General features: G+C 40.3%; 2 protein-coding genes across 3 annotated transcripts in view; one reads left to right on the top strand and one right to left on the bottom strand.

Moving 5' to 3' along the window:
• Nucleotides 1-66: 66 nt before the first annotated feature.
• On the top strand, nucleotides 67-27,673 carry AMPD3 (adenosine monophosphate deaminase 3). Of its 2 annotated transcripts, none has more exons than XM_048948385.1 (15): nucleotides 67-201; nucleotides 4,010-4,235; nucleotides 6,584-6,779; nucleotides 7,240-7,405; nucleotides 9,377-9,596; nucleotides 12,805-12,934; nucleotides 17,143-17,337; nucleotides 17,561-17,692; nucleotides 18,575-18,738; nucleotides 19,927-20,053; nucleotides 20,944-21,107; nucleotides 23,072-23,192; nucleotides 24,272-24,445; nucleotides 25,491-25,601; nucleotides 26,391-27,673. In XM_048948385.1, the coding sequence occupies exons 2-15, from the start codon at nucleotides 4,015-4,017 to the stop codon at nucleotides 26,562-26,564; spliced, it is 2,295 nt and encodes a 764-aa protein (XP_048804342.1). In that variant the 5' UTR covers nucleotides 67-201; nucleotides 4,010-4,014; the 3' UTR covers nucleotides 26,565-27,673. The 2 variants fall into 2 exon arrangements, with proteins under 2 accessions (XP_048804342.1, XP_048804341.1); XM_048948384.1 differs by lacking the exon at nucleotides 67-201 and adding an exon at nucleotides 451-613.
• Nucleotides 4,630-27,990, bottom strand: part of RNF141 (ring finger protein 141) — a 54,434-nt gene continuing 31,073 nt past the window's right edge. The window contains exons 7-8 of the mRNA XM_048948393.1: nucleotides 6,211-6,303; nucleotides 4,630-5,144 (exon numbers count right to left, since the gene is read on the bottom strand). The gene's annotated coding sequence lies outside the window, so the exon portion shown is untranslated. The remainder of the gene's footprint in view (nucleotides 5,145-6,210; nucleotides 6,304-27,990) is intronic.

Below are 27,990 nucleotides of genomic sequence, written 5' to 3'. Positions count from 1 at the left end.
CTGCGGGAAGCCATGTGACGGCGCGACTTCTGCCTCGAAACCTGACGAGGGAAGCGGCGGCGCGGAAATTTCGCTCCACTCTCTCTGAGGTCGCCTCAGGTACAGCCGCGGGACGAGCGGCGCCGGACGGTGCCCGAGGTGGCGGCCACCTTCGTGCCCCGCTCCTGACAGAGCCGCGCCGGGCGCGAGCTCCTCGCTGAGGTACGAGCAAGACGCGCGCCACCGCCCCGCCCACGGAGGCGACCGTTACCGGCTCTCCGCACCCGGCCCGGCTCAGGGCGGCTCCCTCAGGCCGGGCCTGCCGCGCTCCTTCCGCCCGCGGCCCCACCTGCTGCGGAGCTGCCCCGCCGCGATGCCGCCGCCCAGGAGGCAGCGGGCCGCCCTGGCGGGGTGCCGCGGGGGGCCGGGGGCGCGGCTACCATAAAGGGCCGGGGCGGGGCGGTGGGGGCAGGTGGCACTGCGGTAGCGGGCGGCCGAATGCGGCACAAGGGAGCGGTGGCGGCGTCGGGCGGGAGCGGCTCCTCCATCTGCTCCTCGCTGTCGCCGGCTCCTGAGCGAGCCTCCCCGGCTGGCGGCGGGGCCGGGCCCGGCATGGAGTTCCCCGGGGAGCTGGGTAAGTGCCGCGGCGGGGCGGAGCGCTGTGCCGGTGACCTTGGGCGCGTGGGGGCTCCTGCGGCGGCTGCGCCGGCGGTGCCGTGCCGTGCCGCCCCGTGCCGCCCCGTGCCGTGCCGCCGGGCGGGAGGCCGGGCTCGGCGCCGTGCTGGTGGCGTGCGTTTGTTAGACATTCATGTCCGTTACGCTTCTGATCAATAATTGCTGTTTTAAATAACCGTTTCATCGTGTTTGATGCAGCGCGTTTCAGGGGAAATAGCTTCCTCTTTCGCAGAGGCGGTGAGCTGAGCGGCAGCTCGTGCTGCCTGTCTGAGGGAGGGCTGTAGGACACGAGCGCACTGCCGCTCACTCGGTGCCACCCGCACCCATCCCGCGGCACAGGCACGGCGAGGTGCCGCTCCCCTGATGCTCTCCCCGGCAAAAGGCGCTCCTTAGGCGGTGGGATGCTGGGTGTAGGAGCCCTAATTTGTTTCCAGCTGGGATGGTGCGGTTTGCATGAGGTGCCGCACAACCGTTTTGGGTCTGTTAAACCCCTTCCAATGCCATGAGCCTGCAGCGATGTGGCTGACCCTTCCCGAGTGCTCTGTGCCCTGGACTTTCCTTTGCTTGAGTGAAGAACGGGAGAATGGCTTTTGTAAGAAAGAAAAACACAAACCCAACAAAAACCCAGCACTGGCCTCCACAGAAGACTGTGCTTATATTACTGTCATGACTTGAGATAGGATTTCTTGTGCAATGCACTTAATACTGCATTTTTGTTTCTGATGACGATTTTTCAAGAAAAAGTTCACTTATACTGAGATATAGTTGGTCAGTCCATGATAAACCCTCAGGCATGGGGTTTATCCTGTCCCAGCTAGTACTGAAAATAGGATAGTTGCTGATTTCACAGCAGAAACTTTCCGGACTTCACTCAGATCCTTAATGTGCGTACTGTGGTTGAATTACTCTGTGAAAATATTTGTTTTACTTTGGTTGAAGTGGCCCAAAAGGTCCCTGTTGCTGGCAGCTGGATGTCAGTCATTGCTGCTGACAATTGTGCTCATCGAGGTCAGTGGAAAGACTCCTAAGACTTCGTTGAGGTTTGAAATTGAGAAACTGAATCTAAGTTGGGACGCTTCCAAGACATCCTGGTGCATTGTCATCGAATCGTTCAGCTGAGCATGTATGCATTTTTTGTTTGTTATGTAGCATTACTTAATGTAGGAAGTCTGAATACTAATTGCCAAATACGTAGCAAGAAAAAAGACTGCATTGTGTCAGATCCACAGTTCATTCATTCTGGAGTTTTCCCACTGTTTAAAAAAACCAACCAAACAAAAAAAAAAGAAATGGAAAATGATGTAGGTGATCACTAAATTGTTGTGTTGCAGTCCAGTGCTTCTCTCATCACCTCTTAATACTGTGTTTGTTTTTGAAATAAAAGGGAAAGTGTTTTCAAAGCAACTGTGAAAACAGGTGGACATTAATTAGAATCTTTTAGAGTGAAGACAACAGTATCACATGTCAAAAGGATCGCATATCAACAGATGAAACTTGTGGCATGCCTTTGGAAATACTGCAGTGGGCCTGCTGATGAGTTGTGCCTTTAGTGATTAGCAACTGCCATGCCCCTATGGGTATTCAGCATGCATCTTGTCATTGGAATGAATGCCATCTTATAAAACAAGTCTGTATTCTTGTGACCAAACAAGATTCTGCAGTGCCAGTTTTGAACCCAAGTTTCACATTTTGGGAGTGCTTGGATTTGTTTGTTGTGACATCTTCTTTGCTATTTTTAATTTATGTGATTAGAGTTGAGTCTTCTTTGTTACAAACTCCAGCGCACTGAAGGCATTCAGAAAGCTGTACAGCATGTAACAATCAGTGCTGGACAGCGGCTTGCAAGAACTGTGTATCTTTTCCTGTCCAGAATACTAGCAGATGTCAGAACTGGCTCAGTGCACTGGAATGAGATACAAGTAAGGTATTGAAACTATAGAAGAAACCCTAAAGGTGTTATTTTCAGTAGCTCTGGTCTAACAAAATGGAAATACTTCGTTACAAAAGGCTACCTAAGTAAAAAATGAAAAGACTAAACCTGTCTGTTATATAAATGCCAAGAGGAATTTAACTCTGTATCCTCTCTGCTTCCCGCCTGCAGCTCAAAAACAGAGTATGAGTCACTGGAAGCAAAATGAACAAAGAAAACTAGAGTTAACAGCAACATTTTCACTCCTGTTGCACAGCCAACAGCAGCACCACGACTTCTCTGTGGAAAGAATGGGGTGAGGTAGAAACGTGCAGCATTCTTTGCTAACTTGCCTGTGGCGCTGCAATTGCTTTGAAGGCACTGAGCAGCAGAGGAGCAGCAGATGAGATTTCACTGCAAGTACATCCATACAGCTCAGTGTGCACTGTCTTGCAAATAAGTCTCTTTGATTATGCAAGTGAATGGAATCTACTGGCAAATCTGTAGGAATTTTTATGATGCAAGATAACACCATGTGCTAAAGAATGAATGCTTGCAGTAAACCTTGTACCCTTGCCTTTTGTGAGGTAGTTAAAAGCAGCCTAGAAGACTTAAGTTTTAACACTCACAGCTTCTACATGTCAGCAAAGAACTGTTTCACATTCAATCTCATACATAGGTCTACCATTAGTTTTATTGTTACCACAGAATGTTCCTTGGACTGCCTTACTGTCCTTCAGGAGTTTTATACTTTCAACTGAACTGGCACTTTAGAAAGCATACCTTAGAAACATATTAGAAAGGAAAAAACAAACAGCCACAACAAAACATTTCAGTGAGTACAGTCGGAAGTTGTGAATGTATAGTTTATCATGGCCACGCAAGAAAAAATACTCAGTGGATTCCTGTAATTGCTGCATATTGCACAGTAGTTTAAATTCTGCATAGCCATTCTACTTTGTTCTGCTTATGAAGACAAGGCTCCCAGGAGATCTAGTAGTGGCCTTCCAGTACTTACAGTGGCTCTACAGAGGTAGATGAGGAGGGACACTACCAGGGAGAGCAGTGACAGGAGAAGGAGTAAGAGTTCTAAACTAAAAGAGAGTAGGTTTAGGTTAAGGAAGAAGAAAAAAAATTCCGTGACGAAGATGGCGAGGCATTGGCGCAGCTGCTCAGAGGAGCTGTGGCTGCCCCATCCCTGGAGGTGCTCAGGGCTGGGTTGGATGCAGCCCTATCTGGTGGGGGGCAGCCAGCCCGCAGCTGAGGGCTGCAACTGTAAGGTCCCTTCCAAACCAAGCCATCTGATGACCCTATCATTTTTTGCTGTAAGCTTTTAATTTCAATAAGAATGCTACCAAAAAAAAAAAAAAAAAAGTTTCTCGCACTTCTTATTTCTACTTACAAGTTACTTAAAAATATAACTTTGTCAAATGTTTTCCTTATTAGCTGAGATGCCCAGACAGTTCCCAAAGCTGAACATATCTGAAGTTGATGAGCAAGTGCGACTTCTAGCAGAGAAGGTATTTGCTAAAGTTCTCCGAGAAGAAGACAGCAAGGATGCCTTGTCACTATTCACTGTGCCTGAAGACTGCCCTATTGGGCAGAAAGAGGCCAAGGAAAGGGAACTTCAGAAGGAACTGGCAGAACAACAGTCTGTGGAAACAGCAAAAAGGTTTGTTCAGTAGCTTTCTTAGAGGGAAATAGTTTTTAAATGAGCTTGAGTTTATTTTGAAATGTCTGGCAAACAACATTCTGTCTGTTGGTACTTTTTCACCCGTCTCCTGAGGTAACAAGGGCACCTGTGTGATATCTTGTGGGGGTGGCTCCTAGGGAGTTTGGACTGGTGGGATCATCTCCTCGGCTGCATTTCCAGCAACAGCATGGAGGGTGCTCATGAGAGCTTGACATACAGCTTAACTGGGTAGAAGTGAACAAAACTCACTCATTCTTTAACAGTAAGAGTCCCAAAATTTAAAAACAAAAACAAAACCCTTCCCCCCCCCCCCCCCCCCCCCCCCCCAAAAGGAATAGTTTTATTCAGGAAAATGGATAATTTTAACCAACAGAAAATGACAGTGGTATGAAATTTCTTTTTAGGCTCTGTAAAAATAGATGAAAGTAAAGTTTTGATGTTTAACATCAAGGGAGAAACTAAAAACTGAGGCTGGCACAATGAGGTTATTTGTAGGCTTCCTTAACTGCCAGAGATAAAATCTAACATTATCAGCCATAAAAGTGCCCATTTTGAGTTTGCTAGTTTTATTTTCCTAGTTGAACATAGAGTTCACCTTTGGCTTGATTAGATTAATGGGTAAACCAAACTTAATTTGGTTTATGATTTTCTTCTGAGAGAGAGAACCTTACCTGGGTGTCAGGCTGTCCCAGTCTCTTAGTCTTTAGTGGGCTGGTTGGACTTATTTGTTAAGAGTCACATGAGCTCAGCAGCAGTCTGACACCAAATGGCTTGGGTGTGTACAGATTCATCAGACATCACACAAACAAGGAGGGCTTTGAAACTGATAGCTAAACATGTACCCTGTTAGCTCAGACCATCAGTTGGGCAGCACTTGGCATCATGTTTCTGGAAGAGAAGGGAGAAGAGCTAGTTTAATTGAATTAAGGTATGATACACAGATGGTATGGGCTTAGGTTTTGTGTTGTGTAAATGGGTTTCCCAAATCTAGATGTTATTCAGACACCTCTCTGGTTTGTTTTTCTTCCTGAAATAGTAAGTTTCACTTTTAATGTGCAGAAATTGCTTTACAAAAATAGGTTCCATCAAACTGTGTTTCTGTACCTAAAGTTCTCTACAAACCTAACTGTGGGAAATGGGCTATCACATGTGTGTTACTTATGTGCGGGAACAGAACAAGTGTTTGTCCCTGTCCTACCGGACTGAAGCGTACTTAAAGAACAGTTACATGAGTAAAGATTCTGTTGCTTTCAGTTGCAGTTGAATCAACATTACCTTTCAAGGATTTAATACGAGTTTCAGAGATGGAATTTGGTCATAGGGTCTTATTCATACCACCAGTGTATGTGGAAATGTCACAGAGGTAACACACAGCTTCCAGAGAGAATGCCAATGTGCCTTTTCCTTTCTTAGTGGCTTTTACTGACATTTTAAAGTGTTAGAATCTAATTTACAAAACAAATGAAGATAGTATTTTCACAGTATGTAAGAAAGTACATCAGTTTATCATATCGCATCTCTTTGTTATATGTGTGTTTAAACTGAAAAAGGAAAATTAATTGCATCTTTAGAGATAATACAGACCTCCACTCAAATTTCTTCACTGAAAACTAGAAGCAGCATGCTTCTTCAGCTGTTTTATCTGTTGTAGTTTGCTGAGAGAGAGCAAAAGCTTTTAAGTCTGTGAGGGTTATGCATTTACTGCCTCAGGAGGAGGAATGGACTCGCATATCAAAGCCATACTAAGTTATTACTCTCATATGCAATGTTAGGCTTTTAGTCCCATCAAACACTACCCATGGAATAACTGTATTTGTTTGTCTTTTTTCTTACACGTTTAACTGAATGACTATATCTGAAATGTTGGTGGACAAGTAGATGAGATTTTAAATCCTGAAAGTTTTGGGATGAATAAAAACTTTGTGTAATGGCATGATAACGTATAACAACTTACCTGATGTCAGATTCACTTTCTTTCTCTCATGCTTTGAATTCTGATTTTAAGTAAGGCAGCCATGCTTTCTTTCTGCCCAGTGACTTGCTGATACTGAATTTGTAAGAAGTGAAACAAAACAAATCTTAGTGGTTTTGTAAATGATAGTAAATAAATTATGGTATATTGTATTTGTACTGCAATTGTACATAGAAAATATAATGCAAAGTGTCAAAAGCAAAACTATGTTGTGACCGACATTTTTCCATGTGGTGTAAGAAATTTCATCTTGTGAACTTTCTTAGGAGATGTTTTCTTTGCTGTAATCTGCTCTGCAAAGTATTTAATGTTTTACAGCGTGACTCATTTAACATTTTATACCACGAATTCCTAGGAAGAAAAGTTTCAAGATGATTCGATCTCAGTCTTTGTCATTACAAATTCCGTCTCAGGAATGGAAAGCACCACCGGCCATTCCTACTCTGTCTCCTACAACACCAGTTCTTCAACATGCTTTCCTGCCAGTCCAGGTGCCATATGATGTACCAGAGTTTCAGAGAGTTTCAATTAGTGGGGACTACTGTGCAGGGGTAAGAAACTATTTTTTTCTCTACTGCAACTTGGGCAAAAAATCCTAAACCACAGTCAACTTTTCGACTATTTCCAGTGTAAAATGACAGCACTATCAGGGACCTCTGAACAAACCGTAGAATGCTCTGTGAGCAGATTGTTTTGTAGAATATTTGAAGTCGTTGTTTAAAGTTGATTATACTTTTTTTTGATAAAAGCTGAATTGATAAATAAATAACAACATGATCAGACACTGAATGCATGGGAGGAGAGAAATCTTGTGTGTTTGTATGTTTTGCTTTTTGTCTTTGGATTCTACCTCTGTCGCTGTCTTCATGCACCCACCATCAGGATCAAGTCGCATACATCAGTGTTGCTGGAAATCCAGTCTCCTTGCTACTGGCATGGATCTCATTTGTGAACAAGACCACCACTCTATTTGTCAGTACTTAGGCAGTTTTTTTTGTTGTTGTTGCTCAGGTTACAGTTGATGATTATGAGCAAGCTGCCAAGAGCCTGGTGAAAGCTCTTCTCATTCGAGAAAAGTATTCACGCCTTGCGTATCATCGCTTCCCAAGAACGACATCCCAGTATCTATGTAGCATGCAACATGAGAAGTGGAAGGTTGAAGATGAAGTGTGTCCACGTGAGTATCTTTGTTCTTTTTTAAAACAGAGAATTAAGCCCATGTACAACTGTAATCAAAGGTGAGTTGGTTTTTTGTGACAATCTCTGCTGAGTATTTTTGCCTCTGTAATTTATTCTGTTAATGGTGGAGAATAACTGATGGACTTTAATTATAAAGCCCGCATCTAATCTGAAACTTTGAAACTATTAAAAGCTAAAAATGACAATCATTGATGTTTTTTCCAGTAAAGGAGATGGTACGTAGTACACATGTGTTCCTCCAGGAAGAAAGATATGTGGAGGTGGCTTCAAGTGAAAAAACATTCCTTTTGATCTTGGTGTACTGAAATAAAATGGATGATGAGCTCATCCACGTTGTAAATTGAAGCAGGGTACAGACATGCCAGTTTGCAAGCCCTGAGTCAGTAATTTCACAGACGTGGCACGCTTGCCAGGTCAGGTTTGGAAGCTGGATCATCACATGTATGGACAGTCTGCCCGGGTTAATAAACTCTGATCTCTTAATGGGGCTTATTAGGTTGGACATATTCACCACTATTTAAGTCACAAGTTATATTTGTCACTTTGGGGTGTGTCAGGAAAGCTTTGCTTGTACATTAAACAGTGCACATTTTTGGATTAGCCTGTGTGGAACAACCCTTGGTCTGTACAGACTTTCCACTGTAGACACATCCATGTTGCTGGTAATGTATTCTCAGCCATGAAATGATCTTTTAAGTCATTTAAGTCAATTACCCTCTGTAGTTCTGTAGTCAGAAGAAGAGAGAATAAAGTATTTTCAAACATGTGTAATGCAGAGAGAATGTTAAGAACAGTACACTGTATATTCAAGACAGGAAGGTTATCCCGGAACAGCTGCTGGGGGGGAATATTTCCAAGCTATTATTAGGTTAATAAGTTCTTTACAGTTATGATTTTAAACTTACAATATTATTAATAAAATCTCCTCTCACTGTATCTTAATTTGCATGAGCGAGAGCTGGATAGTTAGGAATATATGTACAGTATCAGCTTATAACATATATTCATGTGCCTTAGGTGGATAAATGTGGATGGTCACTTTTTGGTCTTGATTTATTTGAACAGGTAAAAAGGATTGAGTACAAGAATATGGTTGAGTTAACATAAATAACTGAGATTTATTTTACTTATTTTATAAGGGATTACAAAGCTGTACTAATAAAATCCTGACTGTGCTTCTGGTACTTTCTGATTCTAATTATGATCAGAAGGCCAGGGAGAAAACTACACTTGCATCTTTTTTTTTGTTCTTGGAAAACCTATTGTACATAAAAGTAAGGAATTCTATTTGAAATTTAAAAAACAAACAAACAAACAAAAAAACCTCACCACTGTCTTGGTCAGAGTGAGAAGTGCTGAGTCTTAAATTACTTCTGGCTCTCTGCTGAGTGACAAATATTCACTAATGATCGAGAGAAAGAGAAGGTGACCATGGTATGCGTGCACTAGTCTGCATCACTGGATTATGGGAAGGGCAGTCTGTTCTTTTCTGGCTAATGTTTCGATATGAGAACAGCTGAATTACTGTGTGCTTAAATTTAAACTTCCAAAATTACTACAGTGAGTCAGAAGGTTAAAAACAAACAAACAATGAATGTGGGTGTAAGTCAACAGCTGTTACAAACTTAATTTGAAACTTACATCACTCTATATTAATTTTTTACTATTAGATCTATTTCTATATTGGTTTAGAGAACTCTAATAATTGAAATGAAACATCTTAATAAAGGTGACCACTTACATAGCTTGGAGATGGCAATTAAATGTGAGCTTGTCACAACAGAATTGTATTGTAACAACTGACCTACTGTACTAATCAAAAATATGATCTTAATGCACGTATTGAGATCTGCTAAAATTGAAACGTTATAGAAGCAGAAAGTCCTCTTTCCCATTATTCAGCCTTTTGTGTGAGTTACTTGTAAATATAATGTAAATGTATTTCCAGATTTTCATTCACCCCCAGAAGAAAATGAAGATCCTTACAATCTTGATGATGCTCCAAACAATTTGGATTATGTTGTCAAGATAAAAGGCGGCATTCCATTTGTTTATGATAACAAAGAAATGATGGAGCTCAATGAGCCTCGGAGTCTGCCCTATCCTGACCTGGAGACCTATACCCTTGACTTGAGCCACGTTCTTGCTCTAATTGCAGATGGTCCAACGTACGTTTTTTGTTTTATTTCTTCTCTGCCCCTTACAGCTGCTGGTTCCCTTCAGTTTAATACTTCTAATTTCTGTCACAGAATCATAGAATCGCTCAGGTTGGAAAAGACCTTTAACGATCATTGAGTCCAACCATGACCTCCCTAACTAACAACCCTCCACTAAATCACGTCCCTGAGCACCACATCCAAACAGATTTTAAACACATCCAGGGATGGTGACTCAACCACTTCCCTGGGCAGCCTATTCCAGTGCTTAACTACCCTTTCTGTGGACAGGTTTCTCCTGATATCCAACCTAAACCTCCCCTGGCTGAACTTGAGGCCATTTCCCCTCATCCTGTTGCCAGTGAGATCAACGCTGTTCTCACTGTGAGCACCTTTCATGTATTTGAAGAGAGCAATAAGGTCTCCCCTCAGTCTTCTTTTCCTAGTCTAAACATCCGCAGTTCCTTCAGTCTCTCCTCATAGGGCATATTCTCCAAGCTCTTCCTAAGCCCTGTTGCCCTTCTTTGGACCTGCTCCAGCACCTCAATGTCCTTTCTGTACTGAGGTGCCCAAAACTGAACACAGCACTCGAGGTGAGGCCTCACCAGTGCTGAGTACAGGGGCAGGATGACTTCCTTAGTCTTGCTCACCACAACATTCCTGATATAAGCCAGGATGACATTGGCCTTCTTGGCCACCTGGGCACACTGCTGGCTCATACTCAGCCAACTGTCCATCAGTACACCAAGGTCACTTTCTGTCAGGCAGCTTTCCAGCCACTCCTCCCCAAGCCTGTAGAGTTGCCTGGGGTTGCTGTAACCAAAATGCAGGACCTGACACTTGGCTGTAGTGAAAGTCATATTCAGTGTCCCAAAGAAGCTGTGGGTGCCCCATCCCTGGAGGTGCTCAAGGCCAGGTTGGATGGGGCCCTGGGCAGCCTGAGCTGGTGGGTGGTGACTCTGCCCATGGAGAGGGGTTGGAACTACATGGGTGTTAAGATTAACAAAAGAGCAAGACATTGACCAAACACTCCCATTCAAGTGAAGTGAAGTAAACTGCTTGAACTGGAAGTGAATCTCACCTTTGTTTTGTTTTGGCCTAAACTGAATTTGAGGTTTTGTGCAGTTGCCTGGAATTCGTTCATGTCTGATCTGCTCTTCCTGCATGGAAAGAAATCCAGTGTATGTATTACAACATACAGAACAGCTCAGCAACATACTCAGTCCCATTTATTTCAGATGTGCATTAACTGCTCATATGCTTCAAAACTGCATGCACATTCGAAAGAGGTGTCACACTTCCCTTCCCTGAGCCTGCAAACTCAAAGAAATCTCTAAAAAACAGAAAGAAAACAACTCTGCTAGTGTCACTGGAACACTTGTAATAAACTAGTGTCCTCACCCGGAGAAGAGGGAAAATGTGTGTGCATCTAGGTTTTAAAAGTGTACTTTGTAGCTGAGGACTGGAAGTGTTAGTATTTTATAATCTCAACACTAGGAAAGGAAAAGAATGCAAGGGCAGAAAAAAGCTGGAACCTGGACTGTTCTTCCAGACTATTTGCCCAGTCTGCCAATACTGCATTTCTATTCCTCCTGCCTTTATGAGATCAAGTTATTTATGATGTGCCAAGTTAGTCACACCTGATGCATTTTTTTTTCCTCCATTGGAGATTTCGTCTGACACATGCAGAGTAATCTGCCTGACTTCTGCTAGCAAAGCAGCTGATCCGAACGGAACTGTCCCATTCCCCAAGCACTTACTAAAGAGGAAAAGCCTGTGCTCTTGCTGTTCTTATCCTGCTCCAGATCAAAGCTAGCTTGAGTGTAATTCTTTACAGTCTGAGATAGGTAAATGCATTTCTAAATTCAGTGTGCTGTATTCCAAGAGAGAAGGAAAACTAAAGGGCAAGGAGGAAAAACTCAAACTTACTGAAAACTCTTATTTTGCATCAATTGTTAACAGTATTTATAAGCAAACCAAAAGAAAGAAGTTTTGTAGAACATGTTAGAAAGCTCAACAGCTCTATGAATGCAGGAGCGATCTTCTGCTCCTTTTGCTTTTTCAGATTAAGTGGTTGTAGGCTGATTCACTTTCTCTGATAAGTATATACAAACAAAAAGGAAAAAAGTCTTTTCAGTAATCCTGTTGCATAAACTTTTCATACTCTACGTAATTTCCTTGTTTGTAGCAAGTGCTTTCCTGTCATTTTTGTCTGTCAAACGTGGACCTGCTTGGAGATCAAGAATCCATTGTTCTTTAATCTTCACTGTGCTTAAAGTAGTGAAATCTCACTCCTTGCTCCTCAGATTTCTGGTTTCTTGAATAATAGTATGACCCAAAAATACTATGAATTGGACTTTCAGGTTCATTACAGGATTTGTATTCTGCTGAGGAGAGATTGCCAACAATGAAGCAGAGAAAAGAAGGCTATTACACTAATGCACTATTAAAATATTGTAGATTTTATAAGAGTTGACAGATGGTGAAGAGAAAAAAGCATGGCATTTGTTGAAGAGAATGAAATACGTTAACAGGAGTTGAAAGAGAAGCTTTGGAAGAATAAGAGGAGTAGGCAACCAGGAACAAAAAAGCAGTTATTTTTTTCACAAGAGCACTTGGAAGAATTTGGGGGCAAAAAAAAGGAAAAAGTACCATAGCTACACAACAGATGTGTTTTTGAGGCACCAGAAATGAAACAATATTAAATTTTACTTGGCTTCCTGTATTCACATTGAAAATCAGATGGAAACTGGGAAATAAAAGTCTTAATTTTCACAGTGAAGTGTATACAGGGTGTTTCTGTTATATACAAGGTGATCTTCTCTATTGGATATAAAATCATAGAACCAGAGAATGGTTTGGGCTGGAAGGGACCTTTAAGATCGTCTAGTTCCAACCCCCTGCTAATTGGACAACTTAAAGGACATAAGAGCATTATTACACAAGTTGTTGGATTTGGAAGAGACACCTAAAGGCCATCTAGTCCAACTGCCCTGCAAGCACCTGGTTCTGTTTCATTAGAGGTTTCATTAATAACTTAGGTCTGAAAAAATACTGGATATTAACTTATGCATTTGTTAACCATTAGGAAAAGAAGAAATAATTTGTCTTAGATTTCATTAAAAATATAATCTGTTTTTACTAGAAAACTTTCAAGTTCAGTCTGAGCTCAGCATACAAAGTAGTTCCAAGTCAGTAACTGTTGTGTTTTCTTTTGCAGAAAGACGTACTGCCATCGCCGGCTGAACTTTTTAGAATCTAAATTTAGTTTGCACGAGATGTTAAACGAAATGTCTGAGTTTAAAGAACTGAAGAGTAACCCCCATCGAGACTTTTATAACGTGAGAAAGGTAGGTGTGGAAAGGATTAGAGGCGTGGCCTTGTTTTCAGCAGGAATGCCAACCATTTTGCTTTTTTGTGTGTGAGGCATAGGTGAGAAGCACAACGTTGTGTGTGTATAGCAGTGAGTTGAATGATGGTACTGAAGACATGGGAAGGCATGGAAAATTGCCTGAATGGAAGTGGGTTAAATCAATTACACTAAACTCTCGTTTCCTTTTTCATAATCACAGGGGCTTAATGGTATGTAGATCATTTTTAGGAGTGAAACTATTGATCAAATTATGCTCTCATGGATTGTGAACAAAAATATCCACGTGGAGTCTTAATTCAGTTTGATGAATTCACTTACAGATGGCTCAAGTGCATTTGGCTGTTTTCATGCAGATAAATTACTGCAGTTTGAACAACTGCTCCTATTTTGAATAAAAATTTACAAATTGAAAGTGCAGATGTGTTTAAATACACGTTCAACAACAAAAAGATCTTACAAACTGAACTGATGTTTCATGCTGCCATCAGAACCTGGCTTAATAAATAACTCTGCCAAAAAAAAAAAAAAAAAAGGCTTGTATTCTGAGCTGCATCTGAGAAGCACTGGGATGTAATTAGCAGACAAGTAGGGGAATCAAGGAGGTAGTTTCATTTCTTGACACATAGCAAAGGGAGCTTCATTCCCTCAAAAGCACAGCACTGTTAGGCTGCTTAGTTTGCTTCCCTTTCTTCATTTTAAAAGCAAGCTACTTGAGAGAGAAAACATTTCATTCCCATAGGCGAGATTTCTTCACAAAGTGGTAATTACTGCTAGTGTTTTTAATCATTTCAGGTCTATTTGGCATTGTGTCTTTGTGCAAAGATGTTGTGATTGTTTTGTAACTGTGAAGTTTGGGTCAACAATACTTTTATCTTGTTACATTTTGATTTCCTAGTGCATCAAAAAGTCAGCTTGGCTTCTCCCAGTAGCATTCTGGCTGTTGAATGTTTGCTACAGTTGTAGTAATAACTATCAAACACAGCAAAGCACAACTATCTGATTGTCTCTCACAAAGCTAGATGCAGATGGGTTGTTAGATAAATTTGAATTTTGTGCTTCTATCTGTTAAGCATATGGATGGGAGGATCCATTAGCTAGCTATTTCTCTCAAACAGTTCTCAAGAAGCCAAGGTTCAATTCTGAATTTGATAACAGGTTTCTTGTGTAACCCTGACCAAGATATCTACTCTGTAACCACACTCAGATAACAAACTCGTTTAGCTGATTGAGGTGTTAATAATAAAAATCATTGTGACTGAGGAGTATGATGGACAAGTGTGGGGATCAGATAACTGCCTGGACAATCAAATGGAATACTGAGAAGCTGTACTTAACAGGACTGTACTTGCTCAGTTCAATTTTTAAAAGCAGTCGTTCAATGTCTCTGGGCATATAGTTACTTTCCAATTACCTTCTAGTGAGTAAGCCAGTTTACAAATGAATTAATGCTGTTCAAAAGCACAAAATGTGTACTGCTTCCTCTCTGGCAATATTCTAATTCAAGAAAAGAGGAACAAGCTTGTTCTCCTGTGGCAGAGTCCTGCTAATTACTGCTTATGAAGTTCTTGCAGCAGAGAGTTAATCTCGCTTAAACCCTTAAGCCGTTAGAAGTAGTATTTTACAAAGCATTACAAGTAGTATTTTACAAAGCACTTTCTGTGGCAAGTAAACTGCAGTGTAGGCAGAGTTTCTCTAAACTCCAAAATAAACTCATTTTCCTAACGTCTTGCTAACCACAGTAGCATCTTTGGATCTGTAGCTCACCAGAAGTCCTTCTTCAGTAGTAACAGTATCAACAATGAATCTTACAGTGTGAAACAGACTGCTAGGGCCAGTATTTGCAGGATCTCTCTCTTTCAGTCCTATTCAATGCAAACACATAAAGAAAGCAAGAAATAATATTCACCTCCCCAAAAAGATGAAGTTGTCTACTACTTCCCTCAGGCTACTACTAGTCTGGAAATTCTGGTGCAATCTTTTTGCTTATATGACGAAGCTAAAGTACCTGATGGAAAGTGCCAAAATGAAAACAGCCATGAATATAGTGGCAAGGTCAATCAGTGAGCACATACCACAGTATTTAGGAATCTGGCCAGCATTATTTGCTGACAGAATTTGCTGTTATATTCCCTTCTTTGTGACCCTCACTCTTCCTCCTCCCCCCCCCCCCCTTTTTTTTTTCTAGTTTAATGAGAATTCTCCATTGAGCTCACTGAGTTCATTAGTCCTAATATAAAGTTCCTTTTAAATAAGTGAAATGTATGTGCATATCTGGAGAATTACCCTTTAATAACCAAACAAATATTTCCATACACAGATGGGAGTCCACAGGTGGCAGGACAGTGGCTGGCTCTGCTTGGCTCTCCAGGGGAGGTGGACAACTGGCTGTGTAGGAGTAGGCTAACTTTAGAGAAAACTCTGAAGTCGGCTATTAGCAAGGCCCTCCCACACTGTGCAACTGATGCATAGCAAAGGACAGCCACACTGACTTGCCACATAACTCCTGAGTTGCCTGCATTGAGGGTAAAATAAAGTAGTAAGTTTAGCTCCACAGCATCACAACTTAAAACTCAATGTTAGCCTTTGTGTAGTGGATCTCCCAACAAACTGAATGAAGTAAACCTACAGAGCAGGACGGACAATAACAATAACTGCTTTCTGATTTTGGTCACAATATTCTTTCAACATACAAGCTAAAAGTTATAGTGAATAGGAAGGAAGTCCTGTGGGTTAACATCAGATTCAAAAGAGAATACTTCTGTTTACCTCTGCTGCAATGTTAGCATTACATGTACTGGTGCCCTATACATGTTAATCGGCAAAACAGTATTTTGTATTTCCAAAGCACTGTGCATACTACTTATTTCCTTCTCCATACCAATTTGTTTCTGTATTCACATGAATATGAATGCTACAGGGCTCAATTCTGTGCATTTTATAATGAGTACAGCCAAAACAGAAGCTGCCTGACACAGGGATTCAAATCTCCTGTGTCTCCTGGCTTTCAGGTTGTTCCAGATGGCACAAGCATGAATTAGACAAGCTCCTGCAGGGGCTCTGCTCTAGGAACTACTTCAGCTGCCAGGAGCTTTTCTGTGCTTTTTGCAAACTTATCTTTTAAACCAGGTACTGACTGCAGCATGAAAAATCAGGTCAGTTTGCAAGATCTTTCTGTTGTTGAATGTGTACTTAGATATATCTGTATTTTTAATTTGAAGTGGAATTTTTATTCAAAATACATGCAGTTGTTCAAACTACAGTCTACTATAACACAGGTGTTGCAGCCTTATAAAGTTAAATTTTTCCAGGTGTATGTCAATAGCATAGCTATAAACCAGGACATACAATGAATATGCCCTGATACAAGGAATGAGTATGTACAAGGATTAACATTTAATTGTTAATCATTGCCCAGTTCAAAGATGCCGGGTGCTTTACAGCTCCATGAAACAAAGCAAGAAACAGGCCTGTCTCAAAGCACACAAGATGAGGCACACTCCTAATGTACATCCCACTGGATTCCCAGCTCACTGATGTATTTGCACTGGGTTAGCTTTTCAGAGAAGATGTATCAACCTTTTAGGTGACGCTTTTGATTCTTTACTTGATGGTCTGTAATAGGCACAAGAGGAAGAAGACACAAAATACAAAATTGCAGTGCAAGCTTTTACACAAAAGAACAGAGACCTGTGAAAGCTATTTATTTTATTTTATTTTTTTAATAAGAATTCCAGGGCAAAAAAAAAAAGGACCTGAAAGAGTGCTCTTGGGCCTTCTGTGAAGCTTGCACTTCCTTCAGTGTGTAAACAGACCTGAAGGAACTGAAAAATCTGTCAGTATTATAAGTTGCCATATTATGATTAAACATGGAAAAATAGTGCCAGAATCTCTTGTTGCATATATTACAGTTGTAGTGATCTGAGATATTTCATGTGGTTGAAATACCAAAATGACTTGTGCTTTTGGAAGTAGCTGAGACTTCCAAGTGCTTTCAGTCACAGAGAACAGTTACAATGACAGTCTCTAACTATACAGGCAGAACTGATTCACTGAAGAAGGATACTGAAGGATCAGGGTTGTTGAAGGAAGTGTCGCGTATTCATCATTGCCTCTGACACCAACAAATTCACCAAGTTTGTTTGAGTCGATGGACAAGGAATGCAGTTAACCTTGTTTTGATTTCAGGTTGATACTCATATCCATGCTGCTGCTTGCATGAATCAGAAACACTTACTGAGGTTTATTAAGCACACGTATCAAACGGAGCCAGACAGGATTGTTGCAGAGAAAAAAGGCAAGAAGATGACCTTAAAGCAAGTCTTTGAAAGCCTTCACATGGATCCATATGACCTCACTGTAGACTCTTTAGATGTCCATGCAGTAAGTAAGACACAAAAATAAAAGAGAAATCTATGATTTCTACATGTGAAATGCTGGTTTCTACAGTTTTTTCAGAATTTGAGCTTGTGCATTACTTCACACGCTTGAAGTGACTTAGCACAAGCTGCTGCTTCTTTGTGCACGTTCTTGCTAGGCAATTTTATGTACAAACTATCTGTATATTTAATTTCTGTAATTATTGTGGGTTTTTTCCTTCCCATAGGGTCGTCAAACATTTCATCGATTTGACAAATTCAATTCCAAGTACAATCCAGTTGGTGCCAGTGAGCTGAGGGATTTGTATTTGAAAACCGAGAACTACATTGGTGGAGAATATTTTGCTCGTATGGTCAAGGTAAATCATTCTCTGGTTTTGCCAGCTGTACAGAAATGAGGTTTTCTAGAAGATTCCTGATGCTGTAACTGTATCAGAACTGTGGGTCAGAACTGTGGTTAAATGATTCCCAAGTATTGCGTTTGTTCCAGCAATGGATCAGAAAAAGACCTCTGCCAAGTCAGCCACTGCTGCTTGTATACAACTGTATGAGCTCTAACCTCATTTAACTTCAAAGCAGAGCATGTGCTTTCAAGCTAACGGAAAGCAGCCAAGGCTGAAATCACTGGCTTAATGTTTTGTTAGGATGCAGTTGCCTGGTGTTAGTTGTTAGGGAAGGAGGACCTAGGAAAGTGCCTTGACATAAATCTGTTTCTGCACAAACATAGGCTCCAAATTTGCTTCTTGCAATACAAGAGTTAGTTGTATAGTTAGCATGAACCAGATACCAACTGCTCATAGATTGACAAAAGTGCCTGTCTAAAATTAACAGCCTTAGAATTAGTTACTAACATGTATTCTGGGTCAGATTCTCCATTATTCTGCATATTTTATGCTGTCATTTACTACAGTATAAAGTAGTTCTGTTCTGATTGGTCAATTTTAAACATAGGTCTTAAAATATTAGTATTTATAGCACAAGAATATTGTCATCTAACTGGAAATGGTACAGTCAGTTATTCTTAAATAGCATTCTGGCAGAAGATTTACATATTCCCCTTCCTCCCCCCCCCCCCCCAAGAAATAATTAAAAAATAAGACAGATGAGCAATTCCCTTTGTCTTTAAAAGATAACAGCATAGAGTTATGCCTGATGTGCAGAAAATATGATGGTAAATATACTACTGGCTATTAACGATTTTCTGTATCTGTGCTAAAGCAAATGTATGTATTGTTCAATAGGAAGTAGCCCGTGAACTAGAAGAAAGTAAGTACCAGTACACAGAACCCCGATTATCCATCTACGGACGGTCTCCAGACGAGTGGCTGAGCTTGGCAAACTGGTTCATTAAACATAAAGTCTACTCTCCTAATATGCGCTGGATAATTCAGGTTCCCAGAATCTAGTAAGTGATCAGAAGCTCTTAGTAACTGTAAGACTTTGAAATCATCCAAATTATTTGGTTTCAATTTCTGATATTAGATGAGATATTTCTCATTTTAGATGGCTTATAAGCTGTCCCACAGTTCTATTTATAAACAGCCTGGATAATTTATTCTTGACCACTGCTGCAGTTCTGACAGTCTGGGGGTGGAGGAGGAGATGGAGTTTAAATGTACTCTTTATTCAGCTGTGAAGTGCTTTGAAATTTGAAAATATGAAAACCAAAAAATCACAACTGGACGAAATTGAGCTGCATTCAAAGGCAAGGTAAAATGCAACTCTGTAGTTAAAATAAATCAGCTCTCGAGTTTCACGAGGAAGTAGGAAATGCTCTGCAAAATCATTATTATCCAACTTCCTTCAGATTGGTGTCTCAATGACAGTGAACTTAGAAACACAACCTGGACTGTCACCATTTGCAAGCTGTAACTGATACCAGTACTTACTAGTTTTTAAGTATCTGTTGGGACTTTACGTCCTTTATGAAAAGACCTGTGTTTCCAATACTGTATATTGTAGCCAATATAGACTCCCATGATAATTTTGTTAGCTTTAATGGCTGAACTTCATGTTTTGAAAATGCACAGCTGGAATATGAGTAGAGAAAGTGCTGCCACGGTTGCATAAATCTGAGCACATTTCTCATTGGTGGGAAAATTTCTTACGTAGCAATTTCCTATGCATGAAGTGGAGTCAGCACGTCCATAACGTCATGCACTTAATGACATACTGAAGTACTGCCTCTCTTTTGTGAAAGCCTCACTAAACCAAAACGTTTTACTTTCATTTAGAGTAGGTTACACCTTTGGAAAACAGACCCTCGTGAGGGGTGATTCTTTTTGTCCTCTTGCAATCTTGAATTGCTGTAAGAGAAGGTGCCATTCTTCTTGAGATGGCACTTACCACTGTGTACTGTCTCTGTTTTTGGAGCACTCGGGAGCTTCAGCTGAGCCTGGATGAAGCAGAGCATCAGGCAATGCAGGGAACAGAGCACAGAGACAGTTCCTGCCCTGATATAAACTTTAGATTACTCAGTCCTGGCAGAACTGAAGCACTAGCGTATAAACAGAAATAAAAGGAAATGTGAAAACTGAGGAAAAATAGAAGCTGATGACAGAACAGTCACAACTGTGTATTTTTCCCCCTTCAGTGATATATTTAGGTCAAAGAATATTCTGCCTAGTTTTGGAAAGATGTTAGAGAACATTTTTGTGCCTTTGTTTGAAGCAACAATCAATCCCAAAGACCACAAAGAATTACATCTTTTCCTCAAATATGTAAGTATGCTTGCATTTTCTGTCTTAGGTCCTGTGCTATTCAACACAGCTGTTGCCAGACAGTGAAAGAACCTTTCACCTTGTTAGTACACCCAGTGTTGTTTTAAAGCAACTCAACACCTATTTATTTGTCTTCCCAGAATGTCTAAAGCTTTCATGTGCTTTTGTGCAGAGGGAACACCTTAACCTGGGATATGTACCTTCAGCTTGCATCTGGGACTTGCCTCCAAAAATGAAGCAACTGAAGGGAAATGACTGTAGAGCGATGTTGGGATGTAGCTGCTGGGACTTAATTAAGAGAGACATTTCTGAATGCACCCCAGAACTTAAGATATCTTGGGAGCTTCAGGCCTTCAGCTGCTTTCCAAATTAGAGAGCAGATGAGTTTGAAGAATTATGAAGTGTATCTATGTGAATTTGAAAGGCCTTGTTAAAGGCTTTTTGCACTTCAGGGCTTCTTGTCTGTTTCAGAAAATGCAGGAAGCTTCCTTAGGAATTTCTTTCTCTTTTCTCCTCCTCCTCTGACTGTTCTTCTCTGTTAACACTGGGGCACTTCAGAACAGTGCAGCATCAATGGCAGGACTTCTTTTTTGCTGTTTGCTCATTTTCCTGCAGAACAGGAGGAACGTGCCATGTTCATGCTTCTTGTGAGCCTGTACTTCTGCATACCCTGCTTCATCCTAAGACAAGTTTCTGGAGCAAGTGTTGCTCTTTGGGTGATGCTACGGAGAAAACGCGATTCCCACTGTCTGCATGATATGGTAGGAGGGCAGAACAAGAGGATGTCTAGCTAGGATGATGAAGGAAAAAAAGAGGACTATATGCTTTGTGCAGAAACATCAGAGTTGGCTTCTAGGAAACACTAATTCCTGTGAATCTTATCCCACCAGGTGACTGGCTTTGACAGTGTTGATGATGAATCCAAGCATAGTGGCCATATGTTCTCTGACAAAAGCCTTACCCCTGACCTCTGGACTAGCGAGAAGAATCCCCCATATAGCTATTACTTGTATTACATGTATGTCAACATCATGTTGCTAAACAACCTTAGGAAGTAAGTAGCCATTGTTCTTTGTTATGCATTTCCAGAAAGAAAAATCAATTAGTAATCTTGGTCTTGATGCAGATTTGCAACTAGCTTGAACATCTTTGCAAGCAGTGGTTTGGCTTGAGGAGTTTTAAAGAGTCCAAGAGGAGTATGTTATTGATTTATTCTGAAAATGCTAACTGCAGACTGAACTCAAATGAAACACTCAGAAGCTGTAAAGGCATCAGATTAATATTTTCATTTTATATCGGTGTGTATCTTTGATTTGTGAATTTCTTAAGTCTGAATATATCAAACAAAACAAGAAACTCCACAAAACTGACTTTGTTGGCTCGGAGTTACAGTGGATTTCCAGATCTAACATACCTCTTGGTAAATTGTTATCTCCTTTTGATTTGAGGACAAAGTTGCATTGTGAAATGTTGGTAGACAAAAGAAGCCATAATTATAAATCACACTTCCAGCTAACTGACTGTAAGACGCTTGCTGACTCATTTGGTTTCAGCAAATGATAGCAATGTCTAGGCAAGTAATGTGGAGATGTATCATAGTCAATATGAAATCATGACTGTGAAACAAATTTTGGCATTGGATCAGTGAAGCCTGAAATTCAGCCTGAGGTTATGTTCCTGACTTTATAGTTGACTTGCTGAGTGATCTGCGGAACTGACTCAAACTGCGGCACAGTGAAGTTATCCATTGGCATTTCACTTAACTTGCAAGGATTTGGTTCATTATTATTCATAACATGTTCTGCATTTTCTCAAACGAGGTGCAGAAATTGTCAGAAATTTGCCTTATTTAAATTTTTCCAGCCAGATTTTATTTCTCCTCTCCCACAGCTACCTGAAGCATTTTTTTCTCTTCCACCCTATGTAATGAAAGCTTTTAATGAAACAACCACCTTAGTCTGCCTTGTACTTGAGAGAGGCCTTGTTAGATATCTGTTGAGTTGTGCCTTTTCCTTTACAGAACTAAAATTGTCATTCCTTCCTCCTGCTTGCCCTACATTCTCTTTAGTGTATACTTTTTTTTTCTTTCCAAAACAGAGATCTGGCAGAACTTACGCATTTGTTTTTTACCTCCAAATCATTTCAACAACTGTTTGAAAATCTCCCTAGATAATCATAAAATCATCTTTTCAGCTAGGTGAGAAACTGAAACTCTCATCAATGAGTCAGTAGAACTGTTCACCCTGTTGAACAGACCAAGTATTTGAGCCATTACAGCCAATCCGTTGGAGTTCTGGTTTGCAGTTCTGGTAATATTAACAAAATCAGCAAGGATGGATTACATCCTCCGATCCTCTTTTAGGTGAAACATTAGTGAGCATACCTCCTCAATTTGCTTTATAATCCAGCAGTCCTTGTTGAAATTCAGTTTTGAACACCTCTGAAGATTGCTGGACACTGTATAAACAAATTAAAGATTTATAGAAAATGCAGTGTCTAGAATGGTATCTAGCACTCCTAGATCATCTCTGTGCTACTGAGGGTATGGTTTTATATTACACCAAACTTTGTGAGGTGGCACGTTGACATCACACTGGCAAGTGTTAGTTACTTTTGGCAATAAGCTTCTAATTCTTCCTTGGATTTCTTTTTTTTTTTTTAATGTAGCTATTTTGCAGCTAAAGGCCGCCATCGGTTCACTTAGCTTTCCATCTGCCAGTTCCCTGGACTGCAGTCAGTTCAGTAGGTGTTCACCCAATAGTGAACACATGGCTACCAGAGATTAACTGGGAAAGTAAACAAGAAACACAAATACATCAGGTGATGGAAAGGGCTTGAGTAGAAGGACCTGCTGTATTAGATAGCAGCTCATTAGGCTAGTATCTAGGCATGATGAGATATCACAATACACTGTAGTGTATATTTTTAATTTGTTTAATTTCCTGCATTAATGATAATTATCTGCCGGTGAAGTACAATAAATTTCTTTTAAGTGGGACTTGCTTTTCATTTCCTCAGGGAAAGAGGCATGTGTACTTTCCTGTTTCGACCTCACTGTGGAGAAGCTGGGTCTATCACACATCTTGTGTCAGCCTTTCTGACAGCAGACAACATTTCTCATGGACTGCTCTTGAAGAAGGTACTGCTTGCATGCTCATCTAAACTGATCACTGTCTGCTTATAGCAGTTAACCAAATTAGCTTTATCTAGACAGCCAAACATTAACTTTCTTAGCATGGCACAAGAACTCTTCACTTTGATTAGAAAGGAGTGAGCTCAGGAGAGCTTCCTACTTCTTTGAATTTTGCAATTGGCAGCGCTGTTCCTGGAAAAGTTCATTAAGTCTGTGATTATTTGTATCTAGAGTAATTGGATCACTTGATCACAAAATTTAACATAGCTATATAACTTAGTAATATTTTATATACAACTGGATTGTTGTAGCTAGGACAAACGCTATGGCTGGCGTATCAGTAAATAACCATCACACAAATCCTCATCTGCAGGCCACTTTTTTTGTAATTAAAATAACTGGTCAGTGGTTGGCAGGCTTGCAATGAGATTATTGCAATTCTTTTCAAAAAGTTATCGTAAGTTTTGCCTGAAGTCATGTCTGATGTAGAGCTCTGAACCACTGATTCCCAAACTGAGACAGACAAAAAGTAAAGCAGTAGCTGACCCAGAGTATTTTCCCATTGACTTCTGCTTAGCCTGGTGGGATAACGTGGCATAGCACACAGGTTCACTGGTTGGTTAGGCCACAAACAGGAATGAGTAAAGATGAGGTGACTATGCAAGATTTAAATTAAGCTCTTTAAGTTGGGCTGCAGTTTTGAAAATAACACATTGCTTAGCAGTTCTGATACGTCTGTTATTATCTGTGACTTCCAGCTTTTGGGAGAGGTGGAGATACGCTGCTAGGATCAAATGCAGCACTCATACTAGTCATATACACTTTTGAATCTACAGTAAAGTCAGCTCATGTTGAAAGGCAAGACTGCAGATGATTTTGAAGAATGTAAATTATTACTGTAAAGATCAGTAACAATTTACAATTTAGACACTTAAACCTGAAAAAATTCAGCGTCAGTGTAACACATTTTGCTTTTCATCCTCCCTCTGTCATGTTATTCCACTTTCTCCAAGGGAAATCTTTTTTTTTTTTCCTTCCCACTATCCTGCAGTAACACTAACAGCTGATTGCGTTTTATTTTGCAGAGTCCTGTCTTGCAGTATCTTTATTATCTTGCACAAATACCCATTGCCATGTCTCCTCTTAGTAACAACAGCCTATTCCTGGAGTACTCAAAAAATCCACTACGGGAATTTCTACATAAGGGACTTCATGTCTCTCTCTCTACAGATGACCCTATGCAATTTCATTACACAAAGGTAAGAACTGCAGAAATCACTTGTCTTTTGAAATTGGCAGTAGTACTATGTAGGCCCAGAATGACCTGAAATCTTTAATATAATTGCTTAGGATGTAAAGTTTCATGTCTTTCAGTCACTACATTCATTATTCTTCCTCATTCCCAGTCTACTATTCACTATTCAGTTTCATAGGGAAATGTCTGATTTCCTAATTATGTTTCTTTTGTACTCTTGCCTCTCCAGTGTTGGCTGTTGAAGTATAGAATGAAGGATGAGGCTGGAGGGAGGTTTGAGCCTTCATAAACAATCCTCTAGAGTGCCAGGAAAGTCGTTTCCTTACTAATAAATGTGGGGAAGTACATTACAAAAATACCACGTGGAGTCTCTGAAGATCACATAAGCCGTATGCTCGGTGAACTGAAATTGATTCCTGCCCTTGGGTAGCCTGGCAGGACAGAAATACCTGGCCACCGCTTGCCACGATGCCTAGATTTTGTGGTCAGCACTGACATAATACACACTGTGCCTCACAGCGGGCAGCCATTGCTCGTGTCTGAGTTCTGAGGATGAGCCAAGCTCTGGTGTGCTTTGCCCAGGCTTGCCCGTGCCTTTGCTAGGGCACCTGACTTACACTTAGAGTGGACCTCCTCAGCTGTGACAGCCCTCTAGAGTCAGACCCAACACACTTCTTGTAGGGGAGGTCAGAAGTGAGAAATTGCCCTGCTGTCTGTCTACATAATGTGTCCATTAAAGATTTAAGACTGGGTTCTCCAAGGTTTCTGAAAACCCTGAGATCTCCTTTGTAATGATACAGAATGCAGGCTGCAATTTCCTAGGTAGAGATAACTGGATACCCAGTATCTATGAATTATTTAAGTCACCCTTCGGAAACTAGAAGTGAACGGTCCTTGTCATTAATAATAGTAATGTTAAGTCTTAAGCCTTTAAGTTTTCACAGCTATCCAAAGAGCATGTATAAATTCCTTAATTAGTAATGAGTACATATCCACATTTACTCCTTGTTTGTTCATCATTTGATACTAAACATATTTTGGTGATACAGGAAGCACTCATGGAGGAATATGCTATTGCAGCCCAGGTGTGGAAACTGAGTACCTGTGACCTATGTGAAATAGCAAGAAACAGCGTGCTGCAGAGTGGATTGTCTGATAAGGTAATTGGGGCTGAGAAGCTTTCCTTTTTGGTGAATGTTAGGGCGAGTAAAAAGAGAGAAGCCAGCAGTCTGAAAATTGGAAAGTAGGTCTTTATGTGACATACCTGCACGCATCCCTATCTTCTTTTTACATATTCCTCGTTAGCTTTAGTTTGGAATTCCCCAAATGTGCAGAGACTAGGTGCCTGTTTTTACTCATTTCTCCCTCCGCTCCCAAATCTTTAATCCTTTGGATGATATCCCTCTGCCAGTAATTTTATGTCTTGCAATAAGTAAAAATAATCTGCCTGTAATTAAGCATGACATGCTTTTAGCTAGCAAGAACTACTACAAAAAGTGTTATATTTAGGTATGTAGTCATATTATGTTATTTTATTTCCTACGAGTGCACTGCACGCTCTCTAAGATTTATTGTAGAGCATCCTCTCTTCTGAGCCCCTTTCAAGCATTCCTTTCAAGAAACGTGAAGAGGCTTTTCATGCATGTTGTTTTGTTTCTTGCAGTGTTCCCTAGTGACAACTACTGATTTTCCTCAAGTAAACTTCTAACTAACAAAAGAAACCCAAGTCTCTCTTTTGACCTCTCCTTTGAAAGATTCAGTAGAAAAGACTAAATGCTAGCACAAGAATTTATATAGAGCTTAAAATCTCCAGATTTGATTAAGACCCTGATGTGAAGGTCAATGGCCAGCTGGTTAAAGTTGCTCTGTTCACTTGCTTCAACTAGATATTCAGTTATGTAATGAACCAGAGCATTTGAACTGACTTCCTCCTTTAATCCTGTTCACAGGAAAAACAGAAATTCTTAGGGGTTAACTACTGTAAAGAAGGGCCGGAGGGAAATGACATTCGAAAGACAAATGTTGCACAGATCCGGATGGCCTTCAGGTACGAGACGCTGTGCAATGAACTTAGTTTCCTGTCTGATGCTATGAGAACAGATGAGATTTCGACATTGTCATAGTAGTTACAAGCTCAAATAAACCACAGCATTTCACTCCCAAGCAGAATGGGACGCTAAAAAGTATCAAATCATCTGCTGTTGATGCTACCGAGAAATACCTGAACAACATGGACAAAATGTATGAGTATGAGACAAAATGTACGAGTATGGGAGCTAAACAGCATTTGCTGTTATCTTTTACTGTGTTATTCTCATTGCAAAAATGTCAGTTTCTACAAACAGTAGGCTTTGTAAGACTGCTGTAAATATTATATGCAAACTAAGAATCATGTATTATTTGTTTCATAGTGTCTTAAATGTGCACTATATTGTAGCTTGCAAAACTATACAAAGTATCCACAATGCATCCCTGAGATGCATTTTAGGATACTGCAGATGCTGAAAGAACACACGCACCCGTTTTTGTCCTGCTAATCTCATAGCAATCATGGCATTTACCACTGGGAATTTTAACCCTTTATTAGACAGCAGATTGTATAGGGTGTGTAATTTTGAGGCTGCCCCCTCATTCATGATTCTTACCTTAACATTTCAGCAGTTAAACTGGAAAACAAGAAAGCTCAAAATATAGTAGTCACATTTAATGACCATTTAATTACTTCCTGTTGTCATGTGGGATGGCTGCAAATAACAGCAGACTAAATGTTTTTAATCTTAATATGTACAAAACACAGTGTCAAAATTATCACTATTGTACACTATAATAACAAGTGTAATTACATTATGAAAGCTCTGCATTGTAGGTTAAGAACATGTTTTTATTGCTTTTTAATCAGAGTATGTTGGTTTGCCAATTCAAATTATTTGGAAACTTATGAGATAATGCTGGTTGCATGTAAAGAGAGTTTTTTTTACTTGAACAAAGGAAGTGTTCTTATGAATCAGCAGTAGAAACTCCAGACCTGGGTTCTGGTCCTACTTCTGATGTCTTTTTACCAATTTGTGTTAGTTTGTATTTTAGTCAATTACATAGATGAACGAGAAGTCACAAACTGTCTATTTATACAGAAGCTAGCTAGGTAATTTTTAGTCATTTTATGTTAAAACTTTTTATTTATGATGGAGCAGATAGTAAAATATAACTATTGTACGTCTTTTTTTCCCCCCCCAATTCGAATACCCTTCTTAAGACAAAGTATTACTTCACTCAGAAAGGAATAAAGGTAATAAATATCACATAGTAGTATCTTCATTTTGTAGGAACTGTAGGTAGCTTTGTGCAGAAAAAGAAAGAAAGACTTGAAGGCTTATGGATAAGCAGAGAGAGAGTGCCAATGCCTGTAAGTCCAAAACAGAAGTAATTAATCTGAAGGCCTATAGTCCCTAAGACAGGATGGTGAGCCTACAGAGAGGCCTGCAGAGAGGTTACAAGTCTTAGAACAGAATAAATGCAGAATTAAAGTGTAAACAACATTTTAACAAATGC

The sequence above is a fragment of the Lagopus muta genome, chromosome 6 (genome assembly GCF_023343835.1).
Source record: "Lagopus muta isolate bLagMut1 chromosome 6, bLagMut1 primary, whole genome shotgun sequence".
NCBI classification, from domain to species: domain Eukaryota; kingdom Metazoa; phylum Chordata; class Aves; order Galliformes; family Phasianidae; genus Lagopus; species Lagopus muta.
The sequence above is the reverse complement of the archived record's forward strand: the minus strand, read 5'-3'. Positions and strand labels throughout refer to the sequence as shown.